General features: G+C 40.4%; 1 protein-coding gene across 1 annotated transcript in view; it reads right to left on the bottom strand.

Annotated features, from left to right (window-relative positions):
• LOC126457868 (myosin heavy chain, non-muscle-like) overlaps window positions 1-21697 on the bottom strand; it is a 285711-nt gene that overhangs the window by 11214 nt on the left and 252800 nt on the right. Inside the window, 12 exon segments of the mRNA XM_050094524.1 lie at window positions 341-460; window positions 584-802; window positions 804-959; window positions 5595-5789; window positions 6063-6248; window positions 9049-9282; window positions 11530-11841; window positions 11992-12120; window positions 12625-12780; window positions 15926-16060; window positions 16509-16751; window positions 18072-18200. Of these exon segments, the coding sequence (XP_049950481.1) occupies window positions 341-460; window positions 584-802; window positions 804-959; window positions 5595-5789; window positions 6063-6248; window positions 9049-9282; window positions 11530-11841; window positions 11992-12120; window positions 12625-12780; window positions 15926-16060; window positions 16509-16751; window positions 18072-18200 (2214 nt within the window).

Here is a 21697-nt window from a genome sequence, read left to right as displayed (position 1 = left end):
ATTACATTTTAAGATATATCACACAAATGTGCCAGTAATTTTTTAATAAAGACATAAAAGTGTGATGATCTGGGCTATAAATTCTTCTACATGGCTCATCATCAAAGAGTTGATTTTTAAATGAGTCCCAGATTCCCAGTGAAGTAGGCATCGACCTGATATTAAGCTTTTCGGGATGTAAATTTCCTTGGGTACCAGGAACTTTGTTATCTCATGTCTGGTTCTTTGTTATGGCATAATGCCATACATGCTAGAAATCTTAAAAATGGACTTCTCTTTTCTTATACCTGTTGTTGCAACAGACGGTGAATATTTTTATTCAAGTAGAAGCAAAACTGACCTGTGCAAGTTCTGCTTCCAGGCTCTTCAGCCGCCGTTCTGCCTCTTTGGCTGCAGCTGCCAGCTCGTCACGAGCAGCTCTCGCCTCTTCTGCATCACGTGCAGAGTCCTTAGCTTGTGCCTGGAATTTATGTAGTACTTGTGAAGCATAAAAGATGATGAAGGACGAGTTTATAGAAATAAGATGGACATTTGGCAAATGACTCTTGTCTTTTTATCAAATTTAAATACACACAAAACTAACCTGCAACTTCCTTAGTTGTTTCAGAGCATCTTCTTTTACTTTGTCATGCATTTCCAACTGTTGCTCTAGGTCTTTCATGTCTGCCTCCAGCTTCTTGCGCTGCTGGGTGGTGGCAGCACGTTGCTTACGCTCATCTTCCAGTTCCGCTTCCAGGTCACGTAACTGTTTCACTAGTGCACGACGTTTCTCTTCTGCCTGTTCCTCCCGTGCCTGCAGGTCCCCGCTCAAACTGTGCTCGCAGAGCCTGCATATTTACTTCCAGTCGCAACTTAGCATCCTCAGTCAATTGTAATTCGTCTTCCAGTTCTTCATATTGTGCCTTGTGCTCTGCAAGCTGACTCTCCAATGCTCTTTTCGCTTTCTCAAGCTCATGTACCTGTAGTGTAAAAATAAATAGTTACTAATTGTTTCTAAAGAGCTAAACCGCAAAGGCAACTGTACAGTTATACATATATATATTAATACCTTACACCTCATCAGTATTAAAATATTTCTGTGCTGTATATATACGGAAGAGAGGGGGGTGAGGGGACAGGGAGAGAGGGGGGGGAGGGGGGGAGAGAGAGGGGGAGAGAGGGGGGTGAGAGAGGGGGGTAGAGGGGGACAGGGAGAGAGGGGGGAGAGAGAGAGAGAGAGAGAGAGGGGAGAGGGAGAGAGAGAGAGAGAGAGAGAGAGAGAGAGAGAGGGGAGAGGGGAGAGAGAGAGAGAGAGAGAGAGAGAGGGGGGGGGCAGGGGGAGAGGGGGGAGAGAGAGGGGGGAGAGAGGGGGGAGAGAGAGGGGGGAGAGAGGGGGGAGAGAGGGGGGGAGAGAGGGGGGAGAGAGGGGGGAGAGAGGGGGGAGAGAGGGGGGAGAGAGGGGGGAGAGGGGAGAGAGGGGGGAGAGAGGGGGAGAGAGGGGGGAGAGAGGGGGGAGAGAGGGGGGAGAGAGGGGGGAGAGAGGGTGGGAGAGAGGGTGGGAGAGAGGGTGGGAGAGAGGGTGGGAGAGAGGGTGGGAGAGAGGGTGGGAGAGAGGGTGGGAGAGAGGGTGGGAGAGAGGGTGGAGAGAGAGGGTGGGAGAGAGGGTGGGAGAGAGGGTGGGAGAGAGGGTGGGAGAGAGGGGGGAGAGAGGGGGGAGAGAGGGGGGAGAGAGGGGAGAGAGGGGGGAGAGAGGGGGGAGAGAGGGGGGAGAGAGGGGGGAGAGAGGGGGGGAGAGAGGGGGAGAGAGGGGGGAGAGTGGGGGGAGAGAGGGGGGAGGAGAGGGGGGAGGAGAGGGGGGAGGAGAGGGGGGAGGAGAGGGGGGGAGGAGAGGGGGAGGAGAGGGGGGAGGAGAGGGGGGGAGAGGGGGGAGGAGAGGGGGAGGAGAGGGGAGGAGAGGGGGAGGAGAGGGGGGAGGAGAGGGGGAGGAGAGAGGGGAGAGAGGGGAGAGACAGGGGGCGAGACAGGGGGCGAGACAGGGGGCGAGACAGGGGGCGAGACAGGGGGCGAGACAGGGGGCGAGACAGGGGGAGAGGGGGGAGAGGGGGGAGAGGGGGGAGAGGGGGGAGAGGGGGGAGAGGGGGAGAGGGGGGAGAGGGGGGAGAGAGGGGGAGAGGGGGGAGAGAGGGGGAGGAGAGAGGGGGAGAGAGGGGGAGAGAGGGGGAGAGAGGGGGAGAGGGGGGGAGAGAGGGGGAGAGAGGGGGGAGGGGGGGGAGAGAGGGGGAGAGAGGGGGGGAGAGGGGGGGAGAGGGGGGGAGAGGGGGGGAGAGGGGGGGAGAGGGGGGAGAGGGGGGAGAGGGGGAGAGGGGGGGAGAGGGGGAGAGGGGGGGGGTTAGGGGGGAGAGGGGGGAGAGAGGGGGGAGAGAGGGGGGAGAGGGGGGAGAGAGGGGGGAGAGAGGGGGGAGAGAGGGGGGAGAGAGGGGGGAGAGAGGGGGGAGAGAGGGGGGAGAGAGGGGGGAGAGAGGGGAGAGGGGGGGAAGGGGGGGAGAGAGGGGGGAGAGAGAGAGAGAGGCAATCCTGATTCATAACCAATGAAACAAAAAGCTGGAATGACTATAAGAAAGTTATGGCACATTTAACTTTTATAACCTTACTACTGTTTTATAAGTTTAAATACAATTTTCGTTACAAGTTTTTAAAAAATTATGAAAAAGTTTGCTACGATTGTGACCCTCTTTTTTCCATTATCAACTGTGACTTCTTGTTCCTTTTCTTCCACTTCCCTTTCTTTCATGATATCTTTCACAATCATGCAAATGCAAAGTGATTCTCTCTTTGTAATGTCACCTTGGCTGAAAATGGTTGTTAGTGTCTTTCACCAATTGCGTTTTTGGGGGTAGGAGGGGTCTTCCTTACTACTTTCTTTCCTAAATCAAGATTCACTATTTTTGAACAAATCCCCAATGCATATAAAAACACAACATACTAAAAATATTCAGCCTAGTTTTCATAAATTCTATTATGCAGTCCCTCTTTTAGAGCCAGTAAGCTCCAAATCATCAGACATGTTACGACATACATATGGCATCAGTTTTGAAATGCCACTGCTGTGCTTTTGTGATTATATTATAGCTTTTTTTTTATAAAATTTCCTACAGCTTCATTTCAGATATTGAAAAGTAAGCAATAATCTATTCTGCCTTATTAGGTATATCAGTGAAAGTAGCCTTTTTCCCTTCATCATGGCAACTTCCCTATCAAATTTATCTCTGAACTGCTTCTTCTTTCCTCTCTCTCTCTCTCTCTCTCTCTCTTTTCTTTTTTTTTTTTTACTGAAACAAATACTTTGTTTTATCATTTTTTGTGTTTATATATCAAACAGAATCAACTGAATTAGATGAGTAAATGTTTTAATTCATTTTGTAATTGCATTCATGTGCCCCACCTGCCCCCCTCCCTTTCCAAGTTGTTCTACATTTATCTTTGTCTTTAACGTATTTTCCTTTGGAAATAACTACTTTTGCACTACAGTGGGTACCTTAGTTACAGGAAAGTGAAGTCTTACAAAATCCTTTTGGTTGTCAACCTTTGTCTTGTAAAACTAAGTAAAAACTACAAACCAAAGCTTTTGCTTCAAAATACAGTTTCATCAAGTTTCGCTGCTGTATTTTACTTCATTGCCATACAAATAAAGACAGTTCCCACATTATCACTGACTACTACTACTACTACTACTACTACTACTACTACTACTACTTCTACCACCACCACCACCACCACCCCACCACCACCACCAATAAAATAATAATAATAATAATAATAAAAATATTTTACACACTATAATTAGGACAGGCAGTTTTAAAGCACAGATGTAATGCAAAGATGGAACTACTACTAATTAAAGGATATTAGAATTATGGTACTAGACAAACATTTGGCTCCTATGAAATGAGCACAGGTATGGCAAAGAACAATTTGATACCTTTAAGTTAAAATTAGGAGCAGCTTGTTATTTAGTTAATAGTGCAAAAATAGTATATATTTATTAAAGTAATACAAAACTCATTGCTGCTGGGGAAAAATTGCCTAATCCTTACCTCTGCCTGTGAATTTGGGCAAAAAAAGAAGGGAAAAAATATGTTAACTGTGAAACCATGCAATACTGAACAATGTAGGAAACACACACACACACACACACACACACACACACACACAACACACACACACACACACACACACACACACCAAATTAACAATTTTGTGTAATTAAATTTAATTCTTTGCGTCTTATCTTTATTACCCATAAGCAAATTGCACATAGCAACTGATAGCTCACAACTTCAATTCAATAAAGTATTCAGATTCCCAAAATTATTCAGTACAAAACAAATACAAGTAAGAATATTTTCATACATCTGTGAGGCAAAATAGGAGCATCTGATAAGTCTGAGAACAGCTGGGGCAGCACTGACGCACACTAATGATAAAAACATGCAATGAATCGATAGCTTTTGGAACTGGACAGTCACTTCTTCAGGAGAAAACAAAAGAAATTAGGAAATTGAAGCAAGGATCTGCACATGCAACATCAAAGGAATGATAACACCCATCCTCTGACAATAAAGGAAAAGCAGGAAGAAAGTTGGAACTATTATAATGGCAGAATTTAGAATTCAAAACAATAATCAATGGACCATAGGCAACTGATATTTGAAAGACAGTCATAAACTGTGATTCTGCATTTTATGGTTTCTTTGAACTGTAATTCAAAAGCCAGAAAAATGGTAAGAAGTAGATGGTACATCAATAATAAATTTAAGAAAGGGCAACAGATCCTATGGGCCAAGAGGGAGAAATTTGATTGAGTCCACTTCTATTTCCTCTCTCTTTTCTATCAGGTTCTAACTCCTATGGGAGAAAAAAATCTCAAAAATTTAGCTTTTACTTATGTCAGTCTATTCCAGTAGTTTCTATTCCGACAATTAGTAATCTCACCTGTCCAACAAGGAATGTACAGAGACTGAAAACAAGCCTGTCTCACAATTCTTTAATCACTGTTCATGGAAGTACTATCAAAAATAATAAATATATACTATTGCTATGTGCCAGGCACACGACAGTACACTTGTAGCATTATATAACCTACTGTAATTCAAGCATGCAAACAGCATAGTTACTCAATAGTAAGCTATAGAGCACTTAATTCATAAATTAGTTCAATATCTCCCCTGCATGCACATCTACTGTTAAAACATACATACATAACTTACTACTTCAATACTGCTGTCTGGCTTCCCATTTTCAAGTGAAATGGGGTGACAGCTATTGCAAAACTTCAATATAAACATCCCTATAAATTCACTGCTCAATGAATTGTAGGAGACATAGTGAATGATACGTACATAATCTGAACTATCTTACTATGACAAGAAGAGAAAACATGTTCTAGATGACAACACCATGATTACCTACAACCTAACGTTTGGCAACTGTCTGAATCTTACAAATATTTTATTGAATGTTTATAAGTAATGGAAGTACCCCAAAGATTTCCTCAAGTAAAGCTAAGGCAACTTTTGAACTGAGATTAAACAGAATCAAATAACAAAAAGACATACATTTTTATCAGCAGTCCCTTGGCTGTTCACAAGTTCATCGAGTTCAGCTTGCAGTTGCCTTCTGCCACGTTCCAACTCCTCAACTTTTTCACTCATGTCGTCAAGCTCCCGTGTCAGTGACAACACTTTGGTTTCCTTTTCTCGTGCTTCACGCTCTGCAGCATCACGTTCTTGAGCTATCTGCTCCGATACAGCCTAAATAAAAACAGTTTAGATGTAATCATAGAATGCAAATTTCATTTCAGATGTTCACCGTGTCTGTAGTATCTAATGATTAAAAACAACTGCATGGTTAAGAAATGACTAAAAAAATTGTTATGTTATTCTGCTTTATACACATTATTATTTCCTTTAGTTATCACTAAACAAACTTTATGACACTGTGTAGGAAAAATCTTTCGAATTTACAAAGACCTAGAGATTCACAATGTAATGCACAGCAATGATTCACAAACGAATTTTAATTACCTTTTCCTCTGCTAGCACCTTGTCAAAATTACGCTGTTTCTTCTCCAGTTCCAGCACCTTTGCACGTTGAGCTTCAAGATCAATGTTGGCATCTTCAAGTTCAGCCTGTAATTTCTTCTTTGATTTGTCCAATTTATCATTTGCTGCTTGAAGCTCCTCTACTTGTCTCTGTAATGCTTCAATATCCTAAAATTAAAGCAAGCACTCACGTCAGCATTGTCAAGGTTATGACATAATGTGTGAACACAAAATAGGCATTGTCTCCTCATGAAGAATGAAAAGTGTAAGACAATTAGATGGATATATAAAATGTAGTGCATCCTTATTACACACCACAATACACTTTTATAAGATGTGAGATAAATAGAGTATGCAACACAAGCTAATGATTAATATAAAAGAAAAGGTCATCAAACTTCATACAAGAGATACTTGCAGTCCTACAATGATTCAAAATTTGCAGCATGACTCATACAAGAACTAAGATGAATGGGAAAACTGAAGGGTACAGAGGTAATCTAAACTGTCTTTATTACAGTAGAAGGAAGTTAACTCAAAAGTTAAAAATCAGAAATGAAAGAGATTGAACAAACTGAGACAGTAAGGAATTTTTGCATCCTAAGTTCTGAATGTAATTAAAAAAGGCAACTGAACAATGAAAGAATATAGTAGATGAAGAGTACAGGATGACATGAATTAAAACAGGAACATAAGAACACAATAAAGGCGTAAACAAATGTAAATCAACACTAATCATAATGCATTGTGTTCCAGTTACAGACATTGTTTTTCCCCTTCCTCCATGTCCACCACAGTCCCCTAAAAATATTTTTTTACAGAAAAGAAATCTAAACTTCCTACTGTAGAGTAGAAAATGTGACTCAGTTGATACTTTCGCTTGTAGTTCATATTTTGTTGATAAATAATGGTTGGTTGGTTGATTGATTGATTTGGGGGAGAGGACCAACTGGCAAGGTCATCAGTCCCCTCGGCTTAGGGAAATCACGGGAAACCTAAATCAGGATGGCTGGACGCGGGTTTGAACCGACATCCACCCGAATGCAAGTCCAGTGGGCTAGCTTCTGCACCACCTTGCTCGGTGATAAATAATGGTGTGTGTGTGTGTGTGTGTGTGTGTGTGTGTGTGTTTGTGTGTTTAAGAAATAACGCTAAGTGTCCTGATGCCATTCAAATGAGTATTTAGTGCAATGAATTAGCAGTTTCAATTTTTCCACATAAGGGATGTGAACAAGGTATGGTTACAGATTCAGGTATAACAGATGCTGCAATTCTCAAGTGCCATCAGTCCCTGTGTAAACTAACTTAAAAGAACAATTTTCCCAGGGTTTCAAAATTGTTGTAATACTACTTTTGGTAGCCGTAAGTTGAAGTACAAAAGAAACCAGTGATTTTATGGTCTACAAGGCACACCTTAATTTTTAAGCAATATTTTCAAGAAATAACATAGATTGCAAAGCCAGACTAAAAAATCAGTGTATAAAACTGAACTGACCTTCAAAATTCCTGAAAATTGTCATATGAACTTTCCTCTTCTTCTTCTTCTTCTTCCTCCTCCTCCTCCTCCTCCTCATCATCATCATCATCATCCATTTTAGAAAAATTTAAAAATAATGTCTCCTCTCCCTCTAGACCATGACTGTTTTATCCACTGTCACACTTGTTTGATTGTAGGTGGTTTTAAAGCTCCCTTCAGCATGAATTCATGTTAGGTTTCATCCATCATCCACTTGTTCCATTTCTCTCTCACATACACTTTAAATCGTGTACTTATCACAGCAAGAGGGTGAAATTGTGAAGTTAAGTTCTCCCAGAGTAATGCAAGCTCTTCATTTCCCTGTCTCCATTTCTCTTCCACAGAATTTTGCAAATGACTACTGAATTGGTCTAGCACAAGAAGAGAACTTTTCTTCAGAAAAGCAACTTTCCTTCTCTCCCACACTCATTAATCAATAATTTCATACCAGCCTCGTCCATCCAACCCTTATCAAGTAAGTGATCATCATCTGGTGGTATTTCAGAAGGTTTTGGCATTGTTTTGCACTTGAAAATGATCATTGGGTCATAGTACCATCAGCACAACATGAAAGCACAACAGCGTAGTGCATTTCTTTCATGTCCACTAGTTTTTATGGATACAGTTTTAGTACCTTTCATAGCAACAGTTCTGTTATTCGGCTCATCAAGTCTCATAGGAGTTCCATCCATATTCGCTATTTGGCTTAGTTCCACACTGATTTTCTTTCGATGTTGAGTAATAAACTGATGGAAAGATAATATGATTTTTCTCTTCACACTCCTGTGGCATTTTCTGATTATTTTGGTTCTGGTTTGCTAAATCCATAATGCTTCATAAACCGACAGCACTAACCAACACTGTCCTCAAAGTCTGTTAAGTTCTACTGCAGTGCTAGCATACAGGCCTGCATTTGAATGATTTTTTTGTATTGATTCCAGTGCCACTTTGACAGTGTCCTCGAATCCATGTCAATATGTCATAGTCTAGTTTTGACCATTTTGCATTCGGTCTTCTATTTGCACATTTGATCTTCCTCATTTTTTTTCAGTTCTTCTTTACTAGCCCACCAGACACGAATGCTTTTCCTGTTGGTGGAGGGCCGAAATGCCGCTCAGCTGTTCTGTTCCTATGTTGTTCTGCATATGCTATTACTTTCAATTTATAGCCCACATCATACAAATGTCTTATTTGTTTCCATTATGAAACTAGATACTAACTAAGATATAGTATTGTTACCAATAACACAAATCACTATCAATTCAATTCACTGGTACTACAGACTGGATTGAGGCATCGTAAGCTACATTTAGGGGGCTGTGGTGGACATGGAGGAAGGGGAAGAACAATGTCGGTAACTGGAACACAATGCATTGCAATTAGTGTCGATTTACATTTATCATACAAATAATTCTATGCCGTAGGGTGTTTGAAACAGCTAAGCATTTTTACCTTTGCCATCTTCTTTTTTGCTTCCTCAAGTTGCTGTATCTGCTCAAAGTCTTCCTCCTGCCTCTTCTTGGCTTCCTGCAGTTGGCTGGCAGCGGCCGTCAGCTGCTTGTCGAGCGCCCTCCGCGCCTCCTCCTCCTCCTCCACCTGCTCCTGCAGAGCCTCCCGCTCGCTCTCCAGCTGTCGCAGCCTCGAGCTGATAGCCAGCTTCTGTCGTGTCTCTTCTTCCAGTTGGCCCTGAAACATTTTTCTCTTTTAATGAAGCCTGCACGACCACATAACTATTAAAACATTAACCGAGTGACTAGTAAAACATTTACCTATTTACTTTTAGGCATGTGTTACAGTTAGAGCTTTCTCTTTTGTCTCTACCTTCTTTACCTTCCTCCACTTACTCTTCAGTTGGTCCTCAACTTTCATAATATCGATACGGACTTCGAACGTGGTCAGGTGATTGGGTGTCACTTGTGTAATACGTCTGTACGCGACATTTCCACACTCCTAAACATCCCTAGGTCCACTGTTTCCGATGTGATAGTGAAGTGGAAACGTAAACGGACACGTACAGCACAAAAGCGTACAGGCTTAATGTGAATTACCTACACTTCCCTCCCTGTGAGAAATACGTCACTTGCAAACATCGCAGGAGTATAATACTATAATGAAATGAAGACCAAATTTTGTCTGCAACAATATAGTCCTACTTTGAAGTTGACAAGAGTTAAGTTCTCCTGATTTGACCACCGGATGATCATATTTGTGAAGTGTGGTTTCTTAATTTTGTGACACACATTTATAATAAATACAGTTTGCGTACAGGAGGAATGTCAAAAATTTGCGTTACGGTTACAACAGTTTTTCCTCTCATAAATAATAATGTAACACTAAAATTATATATAATGTAATTGGATAGGTTTAAAAAATTCTACTCACCAAACAGCAGCAGCAGCAGCAGCAGGAGGAAAAAAAAAAAAAACACATGCACGCACACAACCTTTTGGAGCTAGTGGCACCTTCTGCTGGTGGAAGAGTTGAAGGGGAAGGAAGAGGGGTGGAGGAGAAGGACAAGAGGTTTAGGAAAAGGGGGTACAGTTCGGAAAAGTCACCCAGAACCCCGGGTAAGGGGAGAATACCCAGTTGGGATGAGAAGGAAAGAATTTCCTTCTTTCATCTCTACCAATCCTCCTCATCCCATTCGGCAAGTCTCCCCTGACCAGGGGTTCTGGGTGATTTTTCCCAACTATATCCCTTTTACTTCACCCCTCTTGCTTCCCCTTCAACTCTTCTGTCAGAAGAAGGAGCCAGCGGCTCCAGAAGCTTGCACAAGTTAAACCTTTTTGTGTTGCTGCTGCTTGGTGAGTAGATTTTTTTAAGTATCCAATTACATTATACTGTCAAAACTTCACTAAAATTATAGTGTGGGATATGTAACAAGTATCCATTTCAAATCATCAGTTTGTCCTGCACCAGGTCATCCACTTCACAACAGCACTTCAGTATCAGTGGTTCGTATAGCTCTCTTTTCAGTCAGCCAATACTCACCTCCAGTAACTTGGTCCCTTTTAATTTATAATATAAAGTTTTCATTCCCATGTATTGAGATGTCTGGACATACAGTCTATGGTGACGGATGGGAAGCGTAAAGTTTTATTTGGTTCTTGTATAGTATGTGAGCAAAATGGTTTCCCTGAAGTAATTCCTGTCTGGTATACAAAGAGACGATAATCTCATCAATATATACAGATGGAAGAGTTCACATTTTAAATTTTCTACATAATGGGCAACATGGTTCTTTATAATTACAGTGCACATATTCTGAATAATTTTTTTTGTCTTTAATACCCACACTGTTAGCCTCCCCCCCCCCCCCCCAAAAAAAAAAAACAACAACAAAAAACAAAAAGCACCCATACATAATAACACATTGATACTCAAGTGTGTGGTTGCCAGATCAATTTTTGATCCAAATTTAATTCTAAAAATCTGATTGTGTCAGTTTCTACTATGTGCTAGTTGTCGTGAACAATCTTGATCATTTCACATTTTGACTGTTTGGTCTTGACCTTCATCACGTGAGTCTTAAATATGTTTAGATTCAACAGATTTAGCTAAGATCACGTTCCTAAAGTACTAATGATACTGATCAATGATTCACGAATTTTTCTGCATCCTGATTTTCAGCTGAAACAGAAGCATCTCCTGAGAACAGAAACGATTGAAAACTTATATTTTATCATAAATCACTCACACCGAACAGAAATAGAACTTTACCTTGTGTGGAGCCTTGTGAGACTATCATAATCAGTCACATAGTTCAGGAGGAAGCATTTATAAAGCAGTGTACATCTAATGGTTGACAATATTTTGATAAAAATGTCTTCTCTTTTCCTATACTCTATAAAATTAAGGAACACTACCAACTACACACTGAAACAGTTCCCAGGTTCGGCAACTAATGACTGTCTCTGCAGAGCCCCTGTTTACCTGAACATCAGCGAGCTGTGACTCTACAGTGGCAGCACTCTTGGCTGCTGCAGAGGCACGGAGTTCAGCTTGCTCCAACTGCTGCTGCGCAGCCTCGGCCTCTTGTGCCAGGCGTGTCGCCCTCTCGGCGAGTTCTGCCCGGGTTCTCTCAGCCTCTGCCGCTTTTGCCTGCAACTCTGCCAAGGCGGCTTCTGCCTGCTTCCTTCGGCGTTCGCATTCTTGCCTGCTGGCCCCGGCAGTTCGCAGTTCTTGGGTAAGGTCTGCGTTCTCAGCCTCTAGCTGTTGTTTTGCTTTTTCTAGGCTCGCCTTTGTCTGAAATTAGTTACATTATTTTAAGAATTTGAAGTTCTGAGCAACAGATGATAAATTTTTTTCTGAAATCATTTTTAAGTATTATTAGCCAACAGCAAAAATCTCATATTCAGACATCATCATCATCATCATCATCATCAACAAGTTTACCTTCTTGACAGATTCCATCTGTTCATTGATAGCTGCTATCTCTTGGCTATATTTGTGTCTCATTTCTTGCACTGTGACTTCATGGAGAGAGGCTTCCTCCTCCAAAGTTTTCTTCAAGGTTGCCAATTCCTGTGAAAATATTTTGCTGTTTCAACTTTTTTGTTCCCTCATAAAAAAGTTACAAAATTTAGCATTATTAAGCACAAAATTTTTGTTATCAGGTACTATTCACACTAGATTACCTCAAATTCTACTTTTGCACACGATGTATGTTGCAAGATTAAATAGACTTATGGAAACAACTTCTCAACTATAGTCAACAAAAACTTTAGTTATAAAACTCAAAAATTTGTTGTGTTCCACATCATCAAATACGGAAATCATGCACAATTTCAACAACCATTTAGTTACCCAGAAGAAGTGTGAAAACATACCATCATTGATAATCAACACTTACAAAATTATCTGGTATATGAAAGTTTGTATTACATACACAAAAGGAAGTAACTTTTTTCTCCTTGAAGCAAGTTAGGAAAAATGCTACAACAGAGATCCTCTGTCTATCAAACATGAAAATGGGATTAATAACACTAATGTAAATTAGCCCAACCACTCTGAAGCGTAACGTATCACCTGTTCTCTCTTGGTACGCAACTCTTGTTGGGCAGCTGTTGTGTCTAGAGAGTCGAGCAGCTCATTCTTGAGTGCCTCTAGTTCCTCATTAAGATCCCTCTTTTGTTTTTCTGCCTTGCTGCGTGCAGCTTTCTCAGCTTCCAGGTCTTCTTGAAGCTAGAAGAAAAGTTTATTAATTTTTCTGCCATGGCAAGAAAAGTGAACATGAAATAGCAATGATTGTAAAACACACTCCCCCCCTCCCCTCCCCCTCCCAATTAAAATACAAATATTTGTCACCAGTGTCAGTAGTATCACAGCAACAGTGCTTACTAAAATTAATAAATCCATCAAAACAACTAGGAGAGTGTTTATGCTGGAAAAAGCAGATAAACTAGTGTTAACATTTTACTTAGACAATGAATGGGCATCATTTAGTTGTAGTCGAATTAAGTCAGGTGATGCTGAGGGAATTAGACTAGGAATGAGACGCATAAAGTAGTAAAGGAGTTTTGCTATTTGGGGAGCAAAATAACCGATGATGATCGAAGTAGAGAGGATATAAAATGTAGATTGGCAATGGCAAGGAAAGCATTTCTGAAGAAGAGAAATTTGTTAACATCGAGTATAGATTTAAGTGTCAGGAAGTCGTTTCTGAAAGTATTTGTATGGAGTGTAGCCATGTATGGAAGTGAAACATGGACAATAAATAGTTTGGACAAGAAGAGAATAGAACCTTTCAAAATGTGGTGCTACAGAAGAATGCTGAAGGTTAGATCACATAACTAATGAGGAGGTACTGAATAGGATTGGGGAGAAGAGGAGTTTGTGGCACACGTTGTCTAGAAGAAGGGATCGATTGGTAGAGCATATTCTGAGGCATAAAGGGATCACCAATTTAGTACTGGAGGGCAGTGTGGAAGGTAAAAATCATAGAGGGAGACCAAGAGATGAATACACTAAGCAGATTCAGAAGGATGTAGGTTGCAGTAGGTACTGGGAGATGAAGAAGCTTGCACAGGATAGAGTAGCATGGAGAGCTGCATCAAACCAGTCTCAGGACTGAAGACAACAACAACAACAACAACAACAACAACAACAGCAGCAGCAGATGTAGCGGAATTATGAGTTAAGTTTATACCAATTGTAAATTGTACTGCAGAAGTATGTCCTGATTAAACAGGAAAGGTTGTAAAAGACCTGCTGGGGTTTAACTACAAACTGCAAAAAATGCTGAGGAAGCAGATATCGTTCCACTTTCGGGTCGAACAACAGTGCAGAAATGGTGACAAGCAAAAGTTAGATCTTTGTGGATCTGTACAAAGATCAATGTGCGACACATACAACGGCTTCCACAGTTATACTTTAGTGTAAGATCTTGCCGAGAAGGTGAGAAAATTCTGGATACTATATATAATCACTAAGCAGGTCAAAGATTTCTACCCTGTCACTCGTTGACCAGCCTGGTGTGACAATGAAAGACAGCAAAAGGAAAGTCACAGTTTTAAATTTCGCATTTAAGAAATCACTTGTGCAGAAGATTGTGCAGATACACCATCAAATTAGTTGAAAACAATTAACTTGCTGGGCGCGAATGGAATCCCAGTTCGGTTTTACAGAGAATATCCTGTGGCAGTGGCCCCTTATTTTGCTTGCATTTATAATGCATATCTCAATCAGCAATAAGTCCCAAGTACCTAGAAAAGATGCAGGTCTTGGGGCAAAAGAATGGAGCCAGAAAATGACAGATTAATATCCGTAACATCTATCGGTTGCAGAATTCTCTAGCATATTCTCAATTTGAATATGATAAATTTCTTTAAAACTGAAGAGCTTTTGTACACAAATCAGCATTCATTTAGGAAACAATGCTCATGTGAAATCCAACTGTCCCTTTTCTCACATGATACCTATGACTCAGGAATGAAGGTTAACAGACAGATTCCATATTTTTAGATTTCCAGAGTGTTTGACACAGTGTCCTATTGAAAACTGGATGAAGGTTCAAGAATACGAGAGAGGTTCCCAGACCTGAGAGTGGCTTCAAGAGTTCTCAGCTAATAGAACCCAGTATGATGTCCTCGGTGCTGAGTGCTCATCAGAGACAAGGGTATCGTCAGGACTGCCACAGGAAAAGTAATAGGACAGCTCTTGTTCTCTATATACAAATGATGTGATGGACAGGATGAGCATTAATCTGCAACTGTTTGCTGATGACTCTGTAGTGTAGGGGAAGTATTGCTGTTAGTTGAATGGGGATCACTGCTATCATCAGCAGTGATGAGCGAAAATGAATGCTTTACTGGGATTTTCACTTATCACTGCTGATTCCACTAAATATCCTGCTGCAGCTGATAATAGTGATCCCCTTTCAATTTACATATAATATTTCACAGCTGTAAGATCTGCGTGGTGTGTTCTTTCGAAGGAACAGATGCCACGCATTTCAATATTGCTGTCAAGTGACTGTAGGAGAATACAACACATCTTAAACAGAACTTCTATTTGGCATGATGAATGGCAGTTAGCTCTATAAGTAAAAAAATGTAACCTGATGTCAATCATAGAAAAAACAACACTCTACTGTTCCAATACAGTATTAGTGGCTTGCTGCTTGACAGTCATGTCAATTAAATATCCAGGTGATATGAAATGGAATAAGGACATAAAGACAGTAACAGGGACCCATTCTTCAGTAATGCTTGAGTGTTTGGGATCCACACCAGGTCAGACCAAAGAAAGACAGCGAAGTAGTTCAGAGACGTACTGCTAGATTTGTTGCCAGTAGGTATGATCAACTAGCTAGTGTTACTGACACGGTTCATGAACTCAAACGGGAATACCTGGAGGTAATAATGATGATCTTCTTGTCAAATTTAGAGAACAGACATTTACAACTGACTGCAGAACAACTCTATTGCTGCTGACGTACATTTCACATGAGGAGCATGAAGACAATAGAAATAAGGGCACCTACAAAGGTTTATAGAAAGTCACTTTTCCCCCCCTCTCCATTCACAAGTATAACAGGAAACGAAAAGCACAATAGTGATATATGTACCCTCTGTGCTTGTGGAGTAAGTATGTATGTAAATGCAGGTCACCATAAAATCTTAATATTACAAGGACAGAAACTGATATATCTTAAATTTAATACAGTACTAGTTACAGGGTTGTTCCTCACACCTACCTCCCTCCAATAAAACTATTTCAGAAACTGAGTCTGTGTTGCTAGTATTAAGTTTCACAGAAAATACTACATATGAACAGAACTAAAATACTGAAAGACATAATCAAAATCCATGTCAAAACCTCCATTTACCTCTGCTAATTGTGATTCCAGCTCGCGCAATGCCTTCTGAGATTGTGCTTTGCTTGCTGCCTCTTCATCTATCTTCATAAGTGCCTGTGTTAATTCTTCCTCTCGTTTTCCAAGCTGAAGCTGCATCTCCTCAAGCTAAAAGAATACCAAACTGACATAAATAACACACTTTTCTCTAACATTTATTAATTACTACAAAGTGATGCAAGAAACTGCTGTCAAGACATTAGAGAACTAGTGTAACCAATACTAAACATGATTACATAACTGGTTCTTCACTTTGAAATATGCCTCAATATTTATCAGGTATATTAAACAAGCCATTTAAGATATCAAAATGAGTGATGACTTTACTAACTCAGTACTTTGCTGTCATCAAAGGAATGCTGTGTGTATAGAAAGCTCATGCGTATTATAGAGAAACGTCCATTGAATAAAAGCAGGTGAAAATAAATACTGTAAATCAATTTCAAGATTCAAGTAATAGAAACATTCCATTTTTGGAACCAGTGAATGAAATCTAACTAGTTTACTACATATATATATAATTACTAAATAAACATAAGTGGTATGTATCACCCACCTGTATCCGCTTCTCACTGAGCTGCTCGCGAAGATCACTGACTTCGGTTTCAACCTTCCGCTTGCTACGGTCCATCTCTTGACGCTGTTGGTGGTCTTTTAGCAGGCGCTCCTCAAGTTCGGCAATGGTTGCTTCATGTTTCGCCTTTAGCTTGCTGAGATGCTTTGCTTTCTCTTCTTCTTCTGCCAAGGTTTGAGATAGATCTGCTGCTCGTTCTTCTAGAACCTTTTTTTCTTTCAACAGCTGTAATCATGTAAGCAATTTACCCTCACCTTACGAAAATAATAAATATAATTTCTTCTATGAAGGTCACTCAGTACAGGGGTTCATATCATTCTAAATAGAATATACAGCCCAATTAAAATTACTTGATAGTTGGCCATCACTTGCCACTATAATGCTGCCACATCAGCTGCAGGCTACCACTTGGTTGTAGATGACACACAAACAAGTGGCCCACTTAACAAATGAGGTTAATGTGTAATCCAGAGCAATGTTGGAAGTGGCCACTGCAACGTATTTCAGGAACACAAGATGTTCTGCCAAAAGCTGATTTTAAGTGTCCAATGACTAAACTGTGGCAGACAAAGCTGTTTTGTAGACCCGAATCTAAATGCATGGCCTAAGCTAAGCACAATCTCATATTGTGCAATGTATCCGAAAAAACAACCTTTGGCAGAATTTAAATCACGATTGCTCTGTTCACGACGATTAAGCTAACCTCTACAAGCAAACATAAGACAGAAAAAGTTCAGTTTCAGTGCTAAAGCAGACTAATTTCTTTTTATCATTGGTTACCTTAAACTGTCCTCACACTGGCTACAAGGGCTGCTGTGTTACCAGCTGATGGGCAGTCCTCATTGGCACATAGCTGCAGATTATAGGCAACACAGGCAGATTCCAAATGAAAAAGTAATGACAGGAAGAAAAATAAGTGCAAATAAATGAGTCAATACAATGATGAGAATGACGTGGCAAAGAATTAAAAACAAAAGGAATTACATTTAAACTGACTAACTGAATAAAAATAATAATCCAACTCTCTTGATCAGATAGAAAAGAAAAAAAAAATTGTTTTTTTGACAAGATTTGAACCTATAACCTTCTACACGTCAGGTTAATACAATAAGCACTGCAGTATGCCACAACCCTGTGTTAATGACTGTGGTGGCCCAGTCACAATGATGAATGGCAGCCATCAACAATTCAGCTTCACACGATGTTGTGTGAAGCTGACAGCATTGTGTGTGTGTGTGTGTGTGTGTGTGTGTGTGTGTGTGTGTGTTTTTTGAAATAAGAAATTAAAGTGACAGACCCAAGTCTCAGGATTGAAACACACGAAGAAAGAATGCGAGACACGGAACTGGAAGTGAATTGACCAATTGCGACAGTCTGGCAATGGTGAATGGTTCTGTTGTGATACTGAGTGCTCTGATTGGAGGAAACCTGCTGCAATATGTGAAGTGTCAACTTTCAAGTAATTTTAATCTAACTGTAAGATTGGCATCACATTAGTGACAAAGTGCACTTACTGTGAAGAAGTATTCATGGTTAATTTATTACCTTCTGATTAGTATCATCTGACAATGCCAGATCTTCTTCTAATTTCTTTATTTTGGCATCACATGTAACTTTCTCAAGCTGTAATTTCTGTCTAGCAGCTTCTTCTTCTTCCAGTTGTTCTTCTAAGTCCTAAAAAGAAGAAAAAAAAGAGATCATAGGATTTAAACTGTAGCAATCAAAATGTAATGCTTGGAAATGAAAATTAAATTCATAAAATTGTTAAAAATCATGAAGAGCTAGAAAAGCTGGCAGTATTTTCCTTTAAAAGAGCGCAACTCCTATTACAGTCAATGCAAATACTTAAAAACAGAAAAAAGTTTCTTCTGCCAGGAGAAACTGAGGAACTGGCCAAGGACAGCTGGTCGCTTGGGTCCTAAGTTGCCAGATGATATTTTAGACAAATGGCAAGCTCGGATGGGAGAATGAAACTGCTTTTGCCCTTTTCAGAGAAATCATCCCAGTGTTTACCTTAACAGTTTAAAGAAACCACGGGAAACCTAAATCTAGATGACCAGATGGGGGATTTGAACTGCTGAACTTCTGAACATGAATTCAGTGTCTTACCACTGCACCACCTAGATTAAGAGGGCCCACTTGGCATGACCACACTACTGTCACTAAGGCTCAAAATAGGGCTTAAGGCACCTTTTTTCCAATTTTTCAAAGTTAGTGTACGAACTGCATACAAATGTCATTATAAAAACCGTTTCATTTTTTCAAAAGACAATTTAGAGAGCATAAGCAACTACTGAAGTAGTTATAAAATTCCTGCAAATGTCAGCATACAATATTCAGGGAAATTACAGGAATGCTCATCTGAAGCAAAAAACTTCATATGGACATATGCCCTACTCTGGATACTTTCACAGATACAACACATTTAATGTATGTATGTTTTAGGCCAAAACGGCCTTGCTGTGCTGGTACTGCGAACGGCTGAAAGCAAGGGGAAACTACAGCCGTAATTTTTCCCAAGGACATGCAGCTTTACTGTATGATTAAATGATGATGGCGTCCTCTTGGGTAAAATATTCCGGAGGTAAAATAGTCCCCCATTCGGATCTCTGGGCGGGGACTACTCAGGAAGACGTTGTTATCAGGAGAAAGAAAACTGGCGTTCTACGGATCGGAGCGTGGAATGTCACATCCCTTAATCGGGCAGGTAGGTTAGAAAATTTAAAAAGGGAAATGGATAGGTTAGAGTTAGATATAGTGGGAATTAGTGAAGTTCGGTGGCAGGAGGAACAAGACTTTTGGTCAGGTGATTACAGGGTTATAAATACAAAATCAAATAGAGGTAATGCAGGAGTAGGTTTAATAATGAATAAAAAAATAGGAGTGCGGGTTAGCTACTACAAACAGCATAGTGAACGCATTATTGTGGCCAAGATAAAGATAGATACAAAGCCCATGCCTACTACAGTAGTACAAGTTTATATGCCAACTAGCTCTGCAGATGACGAAGAAATAGATGAAATGTATGACGAGATAAAAGAGTTTATTCAGGTAGTGAAGGGAGACGAAAATTCAATAGTCATGGGTGACTGGAATTTGTCAGTAGGAAAAGGGAGAGAAGGAAACATAGTAGGTGAATATGGATTGGGGGGAAGAAATGAAAGAGGAAGCCGCCTTGTAGAATTTTGCACAGAGCATAACTTAATCATAGCTAACACTTGGTTCAAGAATCATAAAAGAAGGTTGTATACCTGGAAGAATCCTGGAGATACTAAAAGGTATCAGATAGATTATATAATGGTAAGACAGAGATTTAGGAACCAGGTTTTAAATTTGTAAGACATTTCCAGAGGCAGATATGGATTCTGACCACAATCTCTTGGTTATGAACTGCAGATTGAAACTGAAGAAACTGCAAAAAGGTGGGAATTTAAGGAGATGGGACCTGATTAAACTGAAAGAACGAGAGGTTGTAGAGAGTTTCAGGGAGAGCATAAGGGAACAACCGACAGGAATGGGGGAAAGAAATACAGTAGAAGAAGAATGGGTAGCTCTGAGGGATGAAGTGGTAAAAGCAGCAGACGATCAAGTAGGTAAAAAGACGAGGGCTAATAGAAATCCTTGGGTAACAGAAGAAAAATTGAATTTAATTGATGAAAGGAGAAAATATAAAAATGCAGTAAATAAGCAGGCAAAAAGGAATACAAACATTGCAAAAATGAGATCGACAGGAAGTGCAAAATGGCTAAGCAGGGATGGCTAGAGGACAAACGTAAGGATGTAGAGGCTTGTCTCACTAGGGGTAAGATAGGTACTGCCTACAGGAAAATTAAAGAGACCTTTGGAGAGAAGAGAACCACTTGTATGAATATCAAGAGCTCAGATGGAAACCCAGTTCTAAGCAAAGTAGGGAAGGCAGAAAGGTGGAAGGAGTATATAGAGGGTTTATACAAGGGCGATGTACTTGAGGACAATATTATGGAAATGGAAGAGGATGTAGATGAAGATGAAATGGGAGATACTATACTGCGTGAAGAGGCATTGAAAGACCTAAGTCGAAACAAGGCCCCGGGAGTAGACAACATTCCATTCGAACTACTGACGGCCTTGGGAGAGCCAGTCCTGACAAAACTCTACCATCTGGTGAGCAAGATGTATGAGACAGGTGAAATACCCTCAGACTTCAAGAAGAATATAATAATTCCAATCCCAAAGAAAGCAGGTGTTGACAGATGTGAAAATTATCGAATTATCAGTTTAATAAGTCACAGCTGCAAAATACTAACGCGAATTCCTTACAGACGAATGGAAAAACTGGTAGAAGCCGACCTCGGGGAAGATCAGTTTGGATTTCGTAGAAATGTTGGAACACGGGAGGCAATACTGACCCTACGACTTATCTTAGAAGAAAGATTAAGGAAAGGCAAACCTACGTTTCTAGCATTTGTAGACTTAGAGAAAGCTTTTGACAATGTTGACTGGAATACTCTCTTTCAAATTTTAAAGGTGGCAGGGGTAAAATACAGGGAGCGAAAGGCTATTTACAATTTGTACAGAAACCAGATGGCAGTTATAAGAGTCGAGAGACGTGAAAGAAAAGCAGTGGTTGGGAAGGGAGTAAGACAGGGTTGTAGCCTCTCCCCGATGTTATTCAATCTGTATATTGAGCAAGCAGTAAAGGAAACAAAAGAAAAATTTGGAGTAGGTATTAAAATCCAGGGAGAAGAAATAAAAACTTTGAGGTTCGCCGATGACATTGTAATTCTGTCAAAGACGGCAAAGGACTTGGAAGAGCAGTTGAACGGAATGGACAGTGTCTTGAAAGGAGGATATAAGATGAACATCAACAAAAGCAAAACGAGGATAATGGAATGTAGTCGAATTAAATCGGGTGATGCTGAGGGAATTAGATCAGGAAATGAGACACAAAGTAGTAAAGGAGTTTTGCTATGTAGGGAGTAAAATAACTGATGATGGTCGAAGTAGAGAGGATATAAAATGTAGACTGGCAATGGCAAGGAAAGCGTTTCTGAAGAAGAGGAATTTGTTAACATCGAGTATAGATTTAAGTGTCAGGAAGTCGTTTCTGAAAGTATTTGTATGGAGTGTAACCATGTATGGAAGTGAAACATGGACGGTAAATAGTTTGGACAAGAAGAGAATAGAAGCTT

The sequence above is a fragment of the Schistocerca serialis genome, chromosome 2 (assembly GCF_023864345.2).
Source record: "Schistocerca serialis cubense isolate TAMUIC-IGC-003099 chromosome 2, iqSchSeri2.2, whole genome shotgun sequence".
Classification (NCBI taxonomy): domain Eukaryota; kingdom Metazoa; phylum Arthropoda; class Insecta; order Orthoptera; family Acrididae; genus Schistocerca; species Schistocerca serialis.
This window is presented reverse-complemented; position numbering and strand designations above follow the sequence as displayed.